The 12,783-nt window shown below is 45.3% G+C and overlaps 1 protein-coding gene across 1 annotated transcript; it reads left to right on the forward strand.

Moving 5' to 3' along the window:
* Window positions 1–1,238: 1,238 nt before the first annotated feature.
* Window positions 1,239–9,625, forward strand: PAQR9 (progestin and adipoQ receptor family member 9). The gene has a single exon (XM_027739732.2). It carries the CDS (start codon window positions 2,040–2,042, stop codon window positions 3,258–3,260), a length of 1,221 nt encoding a protein of 406 aa, XP_027595533.1. The 5' UTR covers window positions 1,239–2,039; the 3' UTR covers window positions 3,261–9,625.
* The last annotated feature ends 3,158 nt before the right edge of the window (window positions 9,626–12,783 follow it).

Here is a 12,783-nt window from a genome sequence, read left to right on the forward strand (position 1 = left end):
TTTATGTAGAGCCTGCGGTGGCACTGACCACCATAAATGAAAGTGTCACTTAGGGACTGGGAGAAAGGGTCACCAGAGCCTTACTGGGAGCGCCAGTGCGTGCTGTGGTAGGAGCAGGGCAGGGGAGGGGGAATTCTCTAGTCACCAGGTGAGCAAACAGCCCAGCATCCAGCTTATCTCTTCTTCAGGGGGGCCTCTCTAGTACAGAGCAGCCCCATGAGAAGCCTGACCTTTACCAGAGGCTGAGCAGTTTTTGTTAATCCCCAAGAGCCTTTTCTCTCCCTAAATCACACACTGCAGAGCCCGTGGGCAGCAGGGCCCTGCTTGTTCCTGAGGCTCACTCTAGGCAGGATCCCCACAGCCTCCTATTTCCTTCGGACGCATTAGGGTACAGTAACACCCGGGCAGCGCTTTCCCCTGTATTTTTACGTTCTGATTATGTAACTGTGCTGCTTGCATAACTGCAGCAACAATAAATGTAGGATTTGTCCAAGGATCAACCCAGGGCAGCTCCTGTCAGCCCGTTCCCGGGTGTCCCTCCCAGCCACCCCGCTTGGAATGTGGAGATAAGGTGGGTGCCGTGTGTATCAGTGAGACACACAGCTCGACGAGGAGTGTCCAGTTAGTTGTCCCTGCACCAGGGACCCCCTATAAAACACAAGGACATTGGAGCCTGTTATCTGAAAAATGTCTTATTTCATGTTTTACTCCTCACGTTGGCTTTTCAGCACTGTTCAGTTGTTTATTTTCCCAGCAAGTCTCCTGTGTAATTTTTATAAAGATTACAAGCAGTATCACCAGTCTGCCCTACTTTTTGACAGTTCCATAAAATCAGTATTTTTACTTCAATGAAAAATGCACTGAAAATCACTTTCAGCAACATACCTTTAAGACTTCTTTTGCGATAACTTAAAAAAAAAAAGTAATTCTGGTGGCCTCCTTTTTCAGAAGATTTTTCACATTGTCATGACTCACTATCAAACAGAAGATTTTTGTAAAAATCGTTGGGCAGAATGTCCTGATTACACTGGACCTCAGTTTATACCATGTGACCAAACATGTATCTCTGAATATCACCATGTAATACATACTTTTGGAAGCCTAGAACTATCACATGTTTAAGACCACCTGAAAACAAATAAAAAGGAAACACGCTGAAGCAGCGGAGAGCAATCCCTTACTCTGGCTCCTACCTGTGCCTGCATTAGTGACTTACCTTTGCCCACCGCCACCTATTTCCTTCAGACGTGTTAAGGTACAGTAACAACCGGGCAGCGCTTTCCCCTGTATTTTTATATTCTGATTATGTAACTGTGCTGCTTGCATAACTGCAACGACAATAAATGTAGGATTTGTGTAAGGGTCAACCCAGAGCAGCTCCTGTCAGCCCGTTCCCGGGTGTCCCTCCCAGCAGCCCCGCTCGGAGATAAGGTGGGTGCCGTGTGTGTATCAGTGCAGCCCGGCCGGGAACGTTTAGCCTGAAATAACGCTTGCATTCACTGCATGAGATAATGTCACCAGGTCTCACCGAAGCACACACGACACACAGCCACCCAGGTGCCAGCTGTCCCCTTTCTGGGGGTATTCCCGCGGGCTGTCCCGCAGCCCTGCCGGGTCACCTCCCCTTCCCCGGGGCTCCCGCCGCCTGCGCGGGCGCAGCCGCGTTCGGGGCCGGGCGGGCGCTCCGGAGCCCCCTTTGTGAGCGCCCGGGCGGGCAGGAGCCGTGCCGAGCGCTGCCGGGGCTGGTGCCGGTGCCAGCTGTCCCCGTCCCCGGGAGCGGGGCCCCGAGGGTCCGGCTCGGCCGCAAGTCCCGCCGCGGGGGCTCTGCCGGCCCGGGCCCCCCCCGCTGCGGCCGCATCAATCATTAACGGAGGCTCGGGTGTCCAGCGCCTCCCTCCTCGGGAAACCCTACCCGGGGTGGCGGGGGCGTCTCTTCCCGCTCCTCGGGAGCGCTGGATGCGCCACCGGTTTCCAGTTACCGCGATGCCGGGCGGCGGGGCGGGAGGAGCCGCGGCGGTGCCGCCACTGCCCCTGCTGCAATGAGTGATGCTGCCGGGGGCGGCGGCGGGGGCGGAGAGGCGCAGAGACACCGCGGATCCTCCGCCGGCGGTTGCGGGCGCAGCGGCTCTGCCTCGCCCGGGCGGCGGCGAGGCGGCGGGCCCGGGGCCGGCCGGGGCAGCGGCAGCAGCGGCACCATGCCGGCGGGCGAGGGGGACAAGGAGGAGGCGACGCCGCCGCCTCGCCCTGCCGCCCTGCTGCGGTGGGACGAGGTGCCCGAGGACTTCGTGGAGTGCTTCATCCTCTCGGGCTACCGGCGGCTGCACTGCTCGGCGCAGGAGTGCCTGGCCTCGGTGCTGCAGCCCACCAACGAGACCCTCAACTTCTGGACCCACTTCATCCCGCTGCTGCTCTTCCTCAGCCGCTTCGGGCGGCTGCTGCTGCTGCGGGGCGCCGGGGACGTGCCCTTCCACCACCCGGCCCTGCTGCCCCTCTGGTGCTACGCCTCGGGGGTGCTGCTCACCTTCGCCATGAGCTGCACGGCCCATCTCTTCAGCTGCCTCTCCCCGCGCCTCCGCGCCACCTTCTTCTACCTGGACTACGCCTCCATCAGCTACTACGGCTTCGCCAGCACCGTGGCCTACTCTTACTACCTGCTGCCGGGGCTGAGCCTGCTGGACGCCGGTGCCATGAGCCACTACGTGCAGCAGCGGCTGGGCTGGCAGCTGGACTGCAGCCTGCCCATCGCGGCCTACCGCGTGCTCGTGCTGCCCGTGGCCCTGGCGCTGGCCGTGGGCTGCACGGCCGCCTGCTGCCGCAGCCGTGCCGCCTGCTGCGCCTACCCCTTCGCCGTGCGCACCTTCGTGTTCGCCATGCCGCTCAGCATGGCCTGCCCCATCATGCTGGAGAGCCTCCTCTTCGACCTCCGCACCCGCAACCCCACGCTCTTCGTCTACTTCTACCGGCGCTACTTCTGGCTGCTGGTGGCCGCCTTCTTCAACGTCAGCAAGATCCCCGAGCGAATCCAGCCGGGGCTCTTCGATATCGTGGGGCACAGCCACCAACTCTTCCACATCTTCACCTTCCTCAGCATCTACGACCAGGTGCACTACGTGGAGGACGGGCTGGCTGAGTTCCTCAAGGCGCCCCTGGCTGCCCCCACCTACCTGGGCACCGTGGGGTACATGCTGCTCCTGACAGTCTGCCTTGCCGTGGTCGTCAGGAGGTTCCTCAACGTCGCAGACCTCTGCAAGCAGGACTAGCCCGGCCAGCAACCCTCAAGACAGTGACCACTGTACCAGTGACCCTTGGGCTGGAGACCCTCGGGCTGACGACCTTCCGACCGGTGATCCTCAGACCAGTCCCACCATGTCCTGAAGAAGCTGTGAAACCTGGGGGAAACACACTTGTGGAAGAGCCAGGTCCCTTTCATGGAGGGTTGCTGGAGAAAATGACCATGGCAGAACTGCTCGTGCTCTTTAAACTACTAGGTTACCAGGGGAAGCAAGCAAATGCTTACTGGTATGTTGCTGCTTAGAGTATAAGCTGAAATAATTTAGCTCTGCTACTAGGAAGAATGCATGAATGGTGAATGCCACTTACTAATTTCATAACAATTAGGTTTGAACTAGCTCTGTATATACATATATATTTATATATCTAGCTATATATTTATTAGCTACATATATGTGTATATATATGTATACACTCGAAGACATTTGTGCAATGATTACTCATAGACTTTTGATCAACTCCTGTGTGAAATTTCCTAGCAGATTATGCACTGACATTTATCTTCCTCTGTGATGCTGTAACAGGCCTTTGCAGCCACATACTGAATTTTAAATGCAAACAAATCGATAGCTATCTATAGTTTCTAAGGTCTTGCAGCCTTTTCAGCCAGGGAACAATAGATTTAACAGAGAGAGGAAAAACAGCTGTGAATTATTACAGAATTACCAGTTGATGGAGAGACTTTAATTAGACAGGCAGTGAGTGGTTGGTGTAACCACTCGGATACTAAAATAAAATAGAAGGATATGTAAAATAACTGAACCAGAAAGGGGTCAATGGAATGGGGGCAGGGGAAGAAGAAGGACACTGCATAATGGCACGGCTCTTCCCTCAACACGTCAGGAACATCTGTTGTGTTAAGGGGGTTGCTAAGGGGCCCCTTTATCTTCCCTGGTAAATCACCCCCAAATCAGCCCTTCAGAGTCAAAGTCAGATGCCAGACTTTCTATAAACCCCTGCCAAGCTCGGTGGGAGTTCTGTGGACGTAAAGAGAGTAACTGATGCATGAGATCTCATTCTGGATCTTTTAGAGAACTACATGGAACTAGTTTTCTTTTGCTCTTAAATTAGAGCACTGTCAGATTTACCATCCTAAAATTAGTTGCGGAATAAGGTACTGCTGAATCTGAGTTCGGGACTTAAAATCTGGCTCCAGAAGTACTGGATACTGGCACTTTCTCATCATTCCCCACCTTTTCCTATTTTGACTCATTGTGGCTGCAGCTGGGTGTGTTGAAGTTCTCTTTCAGAAGCTTTGGGGGAGTTCAAAGACAAGAATTAAGAGATATTTTCCAAAGCAGTATCTTTTCAGAGCAACACAGATATTCTTGTCACACAACAAAGAGCTAACTATAGTTTGAACTTACCTCTGTACACAGAGACATTTTTGTAAGCTATATGCAGATTCTAAGCAGATGGGGTTTGATTTTGTCTGACAGAAGAAGTTATGCAATAATATTACACAAGGGGGTTACATATCGAACTTCAGGTGAGAAACTACTTGTATATGCCATTGTCAGAAGAAAGGTGGTACTGCCTTATGAAATGCTGGTGTCAGACTGCACAACAGTGTAGTGGCTCTTTTACTCAGCCCCTACTGTAGAAATATATTTCTGCTTGGGTCTTTCCCCTATTCATGGACATGGCATCTGAACCCCAAGAAAATGTTTTGAGTCCAATTCCATAGTCTTCAGTAAGACAAAGCCCCCGTTGTTTATAATGGGAATATAGGAAGAGCTATATCTGGGGATTATGAGGCCAAATCCTCAATATGAGTCAGAATCATCACTGAAACCAATAATTTATATGTCCTGTACCAATGTCAGCTTTGTGAAAACTTCTCTTTGAAAGTGCATAAGCTAACAGAAAATTACACTCAATTTTATCTCAACCCATTTTAAGTACAATGGTTTGAATATTTTAGATTCTCAGTGAATGATTAAAATGGCCCAACAAAAAATGTACTCTTTGCCAGCCACAATTCTCCTAGTACATAATTTCTGATAGGGTCACATGTGGTCTCTTAAAGAGATTGGCTACAATTTTCTGAAACAGCAGTTCTCAAACTGTGGCCCCTTGAGTTATTGCTGATGGGCCATAAAAAACAGCATGGCCCCGTGTGGCTGGCTGTGTTTGGTTATTATTTGCCAACCTCCATTAAAAGAAAATTAAAACTACATGAAGTATTTTTATTTCTACATATTTCCATTAACTTTTGTTACTCATAAATGTAGCATTGCTTTATTCAACCAACAAAGCAGAAAATGATCTGCACCACTGGGAGAGGAGGCTGGTTCACAACAGTTATTCTTTGAAATGTGCTTTATATTGTGAAAACCCTGAAAACTCACAATAGAAAGCCAGTGGATCAAGACCTGCAACGATGTCATCCTATGAATTTCCACAACTGCAAAAAGAGGCCAAAAATCTTTGAGGTGGGCTGTATTCAAATTAAAATAATAGTGGCATAGTAGTTAGAGCCCAATGACTCATTCAAGTTTCAAAACTAATTATGTAGAAAGGGTTTGCCTGGGAGATGCCACTAGCATGTCCAACTAGCAATTAAAAACTAAGAAATAAATCAAAAAGGCCAGGGACAGCAAATCTCAGCACTAGAAGACAGCTCAGAAACAAGCAACAGTAAAAGCCAAATGTAAGAGACCAGGCTTTTAAAGCATACTGTATAATGAATTATATTTGTGCTTGTCAGTCACAATGTAGAGGACATCTCGAGAGGCAATGTCAAAAATGGCTGTTGCTAACTTGTAAAAATACATTTGATATTTGCAGTTAGGCCATGCAGGGTCATCTATATATATCTCAAAGACAGATAACAGTGTAAAGTTTGGATTGCAACCAGCTGCAATTTTACTGGAATCTTACTGCTCTTACAAGAGTGCCTGTGAGCCCCAGTCACGCTGGAGATTTGGTACCTGGCTCTGAGACTAAGAATATTGCTTCATTTAGAAGCTTCCATTGGCAAATTGTTGGGGCACAGGTATAGGCCTGAGCACCTCACAGAATTATTTGTACACTCTGGTTGCAAGCACTGCACTCTGAGCCACTGTAAGCAGGCTGAGTGAATCCCAAGGGAATGGCCACAGGGAGATGTGATTAGAGTTTAAGAATTCTAATTAATGTTTTTTTGTTTGTCTGTTTGTTCAAAAAAATGTGGCTACAAATTAAAAAGGTACAGTAAGACGGAGAATATCTAGGGAAATGCTACCAAGTGTCTGTGTTTATCCAGTGAAGGACATGTGGGGAGATAATTGCTCCATTTGCTGTGTCCGATAGCCAGTCTTCATAAATATGGACAGAACAAAACAGAGTTAAAAGAAGTTAAAAGTGGAACAAGATATCTATAATTATAGTGCTTGAATTTGCTCACGTAGAAGTGAGTCAGCATTTGAGTGACTTATAAGGGTGCAGGATGTCTTCTTGGTGTGAAAGCACACATGACTGAACATGTGTAAGCATGTCCAGAGTTTACACAAGAGGTCTAACCTGCAGACCAGATGCATAAGGACATCCTAGAAAACGAACTTTTTTGCATAAGTACCTGTCATAAGGTTTTTATTGCCTGGGTACCTGCCATAAGGTGTACACTGTGGACTCATGCTTAAAACCAAAAAGGCTTTTTGGGCCTTTTGTGGTAGAATTTGTGTGGGGATGGGAGCCCAGGTGAACACTGGAGCTCAGCGGGATGGCCTGGACATGCCTGTGTGTCTTTCTGCCTTGGGCCAGCACTGAGCTCCAGACTGACAGGCCTGTGCCCATGGGAACTGACTGTTGATGGGGACAGTTCCCAGAGTGGTGGTGGCACAGACACCCCTCCTTGCAGTCAGCATGTGCCTAGAACTGCAGTCTACACACTGGCATATATTCAGCAAGCCCAGCTTCTGGGCACTTCCAAGTAGCCTGTGAGCTTTAGGCTGATACACCTGATCTGTAATAATTATCCGGTGTTCTGTGGTGATACCTGATTTCTTCTTCTGCAGCATATTCATTTGAAGGTCAGTATCCAGGGTATCTGTGAAGCTCTGAGCAGCTTTGTTAGCAAAACTGGAATGTGCAGTCTGGAAACACAGGGAAAGGTTTCATCTGCATGCTGCACCTGTAGAAATTTAGCAGTTAAAAGTAGAAACATGTTGGGTTTTTTTGCTAAAATGATAGTTCTGCTTAATTGTCCAAGTGTTGTGCTTATTATTTATTTGCTGAATCCAGCTACTTCGTCAGGTTTTTGTCAACAGTGTACCTGCAGAAAATGACAGTATGAAAGTTTTACTTCATGTTTAAGTAAACTCTGAGGCAGCACATGCATAAAGCATTATTGCACTAAACTCAGTTGATTACCATCCACATGCCTTACAGAAGCAAGTCATACCTGTAGTAATTGCCCAGATTAAACTGTTTTTCATTGCCTATGAGAGTCAAAATGACCAAGTGGCCAGTAAGAAGCTGAGGAGTCAGGCACTCCTGGGGGCTTGTCTCTGCTTTGCCACTGTCTGTTCTGTAATCTAGGGCAAGTTGTTTAAACTGTGTTCATTTTGAATGAATTTAATTCGTGTCAAACACTGGAATTGTACCAGGGTTGAATTTGACCCTCTGTGTCTCAGTTTCCACATCTGTAAGATGGGGAGAATATACCTTACCTACCTCGCAGGGTTGCTCTGAAGACTAGCTAATGTTTGTAAAGCACTTAAAAATGCAAAGACCCTCCTAGGTGCTAAGAAGAAATATTACTGAACTCCGGCAGAGAGAATGTTATTTTTTTCCTCATCTCACAGGGAGAGGAACATGAACGTTTCTAGACTGTGAACTCCTGGGACAAACCCTTGTCATTGCCGTGCTCCTAGGAAGTTCATGTCCTGTGTCCTTTGGAGCTGATGGCAAAATTTCCACTGGCTTCAAGTAGGGGGCAATCAAGACCTAAGCAGTCTTAAATAGGCTGACTAAATGCTTAAGGGTCAGGAGTAAAGAGAAAAGATACATGACTTACGTGTCTTTCTCTTCGGAAATTCTCACTGGTAACTCATACTGAGGGCATTGGAACACTGACAGGAGGCCTCGTCGTTCATTTAGCCATGGATTGTATTCTGGTTACCATGAAATAATGGAGCAAGATTTTCCATCAGTGTCTGTAAGCAATTTATAGAGTTCTCTAATTTGAGTCTCTCCTGATTATGTCTCAGTTGCCACTGGGAATTTCAAACTACATTAAGCTACTTCTTATCAGGGTAAAAAGACCTTAAATAAATGAAGCTTTTAAGTAAACATGTGTAATCACTTGGGAACATAAAATTATATTGATCAAACAACTTTCTCTTTTTCCCTCCTGTTCCCCAAAACCAACAACTTGGAGCCAATCCTGTTATTGAGTGAAAACTGAACTTGGATCTTCTGACCCCATACGTGTACACTTCCTTTGCCAAGGAGCCCTGAATAATAATAATCCTGCTAACCCACTCTGCCCATCTCCTGCAAGGGCTGATATAAACAGCACCACTGAGTAGAGGACCATGTTTTTAAGAGCTTTTCTAACTGGCAGCAGTAGCAGAGGGGAAAAAAAAGACATCAAAGGGTTTGAGTGGTTCATTAAGTCAAAGCCTCTACCATAGAAATTCTCCCTATCCAAGTATATTCCTAGCTTCTGTTAGACACATGTAAGTCAGGGCTACACAACCAACACCCAAATTACAGCTGAGACTTCACTCTCTTCTCCTCAGATGAGATGCAAGATGCGAGGCAGTGTCATATGCACTGAAAGACACTGGCCTCCATTCAAGACACTTGGTGTCTTGGAGCTGGGTGTGGAATAAACTGAAATCATTTTCACATCTTGCTTAGACAGATGCTGCTTCATTCCACTGAATTCAGTAATAAATTATTGACCAAGACAAAGGAAGCAGGCTTTTGCTTAAAGTTGCCTGTAAGGAAACACCACCAGCAGACTTCTGCTTTCAGGGCAATTGCTTCCTGGGCCATGCTCAGAACATGGAGGATTCTGAAGTAGGGCTTCGCTATTTCATGGGAATGCCTTAGGATTTGTGGTTGTAGCTGGGGGTTCATAGTATGGAGAAACAGCTTATAGCAAGTCAATTCTGTCTGCTAGAGGTTCAAGCACGCTTCAGTAGGAGGTAACACGTTTAAGGGTCTGTGCATGCAGTGAACAAAAAGTGTGAATTTCGTGTGGTTCTGTTGGGAGGGTTTGAAAATTTACTCTTTGTACACTTTTGGATGCTGACTACTGTCTATGTAATGACTATGCATTTTTAGCAAAAAAAAAGGTGTGAGCTATAAATAAAGTTAATTCCGAGTACATTTTTGCAGAAATTCATTTATAAAGTTTTTTGTCATTTCTTAGTACAACTTACTGGGATGCCTGTGGGATCAGAAATGTGATGAATGTAGTTATCTTCAAACACAGGTGTTGTTGGCATGAGTACAGGAACTACCAGTTCTTGTACAATGGTGTTGGGATCTCTGAAAACACTATAACAGCAAAAGTATCGTTGCCATTTTGTTGTCTTTTATATTTTAAAGCAATAAAATAGCATCATTGCCTTTTTAGTTCTCCAATATCTATGCTAACTAATTAATGATAGACATCCCTGTTATATTAAGATCAATAATATGTATAAGGAGATCACTGTTCAGCCTACAGAGCTCACGGAAAAATCATGAAATTGGTAGCAACAACGTCAAGAATCACAGCAAAATACTGACTGCAAAATGAAGAGTTCTATTTGGCATCAAATAAAGTTTCCCATTTGGCAGAGTAGGAATGTTTCATGTGGCAAAATACTGTTTTCAGTCCAAGTCAGGCACCAAAAAGCACTCAATGAACTGCAATTACATAAAGTATCTGCTTTAAGCCTTTTCTGTCAAAATTCAGCAGGACAAGATGTATCCCAACATAATTGCAGGCACCCCCTGATACTGTTAAAAGACTGAACACAATGGAAAACTATAGGATCTTCTAGTTGAGGTCTGTAGCATTCCTTCAAAAGTTTTAAAATTCTTGAGACTCTTATTTGCAGACTTTGTACATCCTATTTGAAATTACTTCAAGTATTTGATGATCCCAGCAAAAACATCCATTGCCCCCTCACAACCAGATGCTTCAAGAGACTACATCCTACAAATAAACAAATGCTTCACAAGACTGCATCCTGCTGTTAAGATTTAAGGCTTTTCAAAGGGTTATCAGTAGGCTCTGGATCTGACTGCTGAACGTGAACATGCTGGAAGAAAACCTCACAAAACTGACAGAGCCAGTGAAGATGGCAAAATACTGAGCAGAATGGTAGGCAACAGAAGTGACAGCTGCTGGGACAGGTAATTTAGTGAGGTCAGTACCTCAGCCTTCAGCTGAGGTGGCTCCATAGTTACTCATCATGATAACCTACTGGAAATCTGAAGGCAATCTATATTTTGTTACAGCGACATCACTTCTCTGACAAATGGCCCTAAAAGTCAGGACAGTGTATTTGTGGAGGAACAAAGGAACATCTGACACACAACAATAACCTTCAGATTTTATCTCATCACAGGATAATGTATGGTTAGTAGGATTTGTGAGTAGAGATGAAACTCATTAAAAATTAAAAAGATGGTAAAAATGTAGAGCAAATCAGTATTAATGCTAAGGCTAAATCTTGGTTTTAGTGACGAGAGTCTCTGGGCAGACACTACAGATGCACTTTCTGCATCAGAAAGCCCTCTATTACAAGGCAGATTTCTTATCAAGAGTGGCAATACCCTTCTGTTAGTGGGGAGCTGGAAATATTTCTCTTGCCAGGGAGCACAGCCTTTGGGTATATGATAGATGCTTTACAGAAGCATAACAACAACGTCACACAATCTTTTTGGAGAGGAAGCAATTTTATAGAGTTCTCTAATTTGAGTCTCTCCTGCCTCCAAGATCTAATCCTTTCATGTCCCTCCTGACTGATGAAACATGAAAATATAGGGGTTTTTAATTTCTGGTGTTAAGCACACTTCTCATCAATTATACTCTGTTTGCTAGGAAACATCTATTCTCTGTTGCTCTTCTCTGTTGTCCTGAGAAACTGGGCAATTCCACTTGTACAAGAAGAAAAACCCTGATTTTTTCCTCTCTCTTTATATGCTGGGCTCTCTGCATCCACAGTCCTGGGGCTATGGAATTCAATCACTGGCACTCAGTAGTGTTCCAAAATCTCAGCTTTTCTTTTCAGCAGCACTTGGAAAGACAACTATGAAATGTCAGTGGGGTGGATAACAAGCAGCAATATCCACAGCCTTAAGAAATAATATAAATAATAAGCAAAAGGTAAACAGGTCCCTGGGACAGCTTTTCTGATACCTTTGTACACCCAGGCATCATCTCTCATTATCCCAAATTTAGTGACGCTCATAAGCACATGCTTAACTTTAATATGAATATATGTTTATCTTTGTTCACTGACAGGGGTGAGCTTTTCCTTGAGTTTAAGTGTGCTATAGAAGCAGAGCCCTAATGAGCAGACAGTGCCAGGGAAATGCTGCCAGCAAGTCTGGCACAGCAATTCTGCCATTCAGCCCTAAGGCAGTGTCCTACCCCTGACACCCAAGACTCACATTCCCTACTCAGCCTTAGCACTTTAAAGCATTTTAATACAAAACAAAGAGCAAAATACATATGTAAAGCTAGAAATGCACCAACTTAGTAATGAATTAAAACTGCACGTTCTCTATCTGTACCAGTTACATTATCCCAACACTGTTTCTCATAGTCTGTAGGAAACCATAGCTCGGAGAAAAAAAGTTTGGAACAGTAACCAGAATCACTGAGCACTATCAAATACATTCACTAGCCAACCTAGTTAAAAAGAGTATTTATTTCTGTATTATATAGACTCAAAGATTAAACACAGAAGCTATATATTCTATGAAGAATACCTTTGTCCCTAACAAGAGAGCATATTCCTTCACACTATAGCTGTTCTGCTCCAACAGAAGCATGCCATCTCCTTCATTTTGAACTTCAGATGTACTTTGGAAAAAAAAAAATAATTTGACTTAACTGATTTCAGTGAAACATAGGGACTGAGGGTGTACAAGAATGGAAAGCCTGCTCAAATGCAATACGCAGGTTGTTAAATTAACATCACTTAAAGTCACAGCTAGCTCAGCACTCAGCAGCCCTAATACCTCAGAGGGAATATACAGCCAGGGTATGTTCAGATCTACTTCTACTGAGACCATCAGTAATCCAAAGGATATAGTGAATTGATATAATGAATGGAAAATAGTAGGTACCTCCATTAGAGTTAATCTGTGATTAGTAAATTCCTGCATTCAGACATAAGGCTGAATTACTTACCTGGTAAATATGTTCAGACAGCAACATTTATAAAAAAGTTGGCAGTGCCCCATATACTGGTTTGAGATCTCTAGCTGTTACCAACAAGACATTTTAGAAGTCTTCCTTATTAAAGGGGAAAAAGGGGAAAAATTAATCTCACAGAA

This window comes from Pipra filicauda, unplaced genomic scaffold, assembly GCF_003945595.2.
Source record: "Pipra filicauda isolate LSUMZ 115617 unplaced genomic scaffold, ASM394559v2 scaffold126_size2276778_pilon, whole genome shotgun sequence".
NCBI classification, from domain to species: domain Eukaryota; kingdom Metazoa; phylum Chordata; class Aves; order Passeriformes; family Pipridae; genus Pipra; species Pipra filicauda.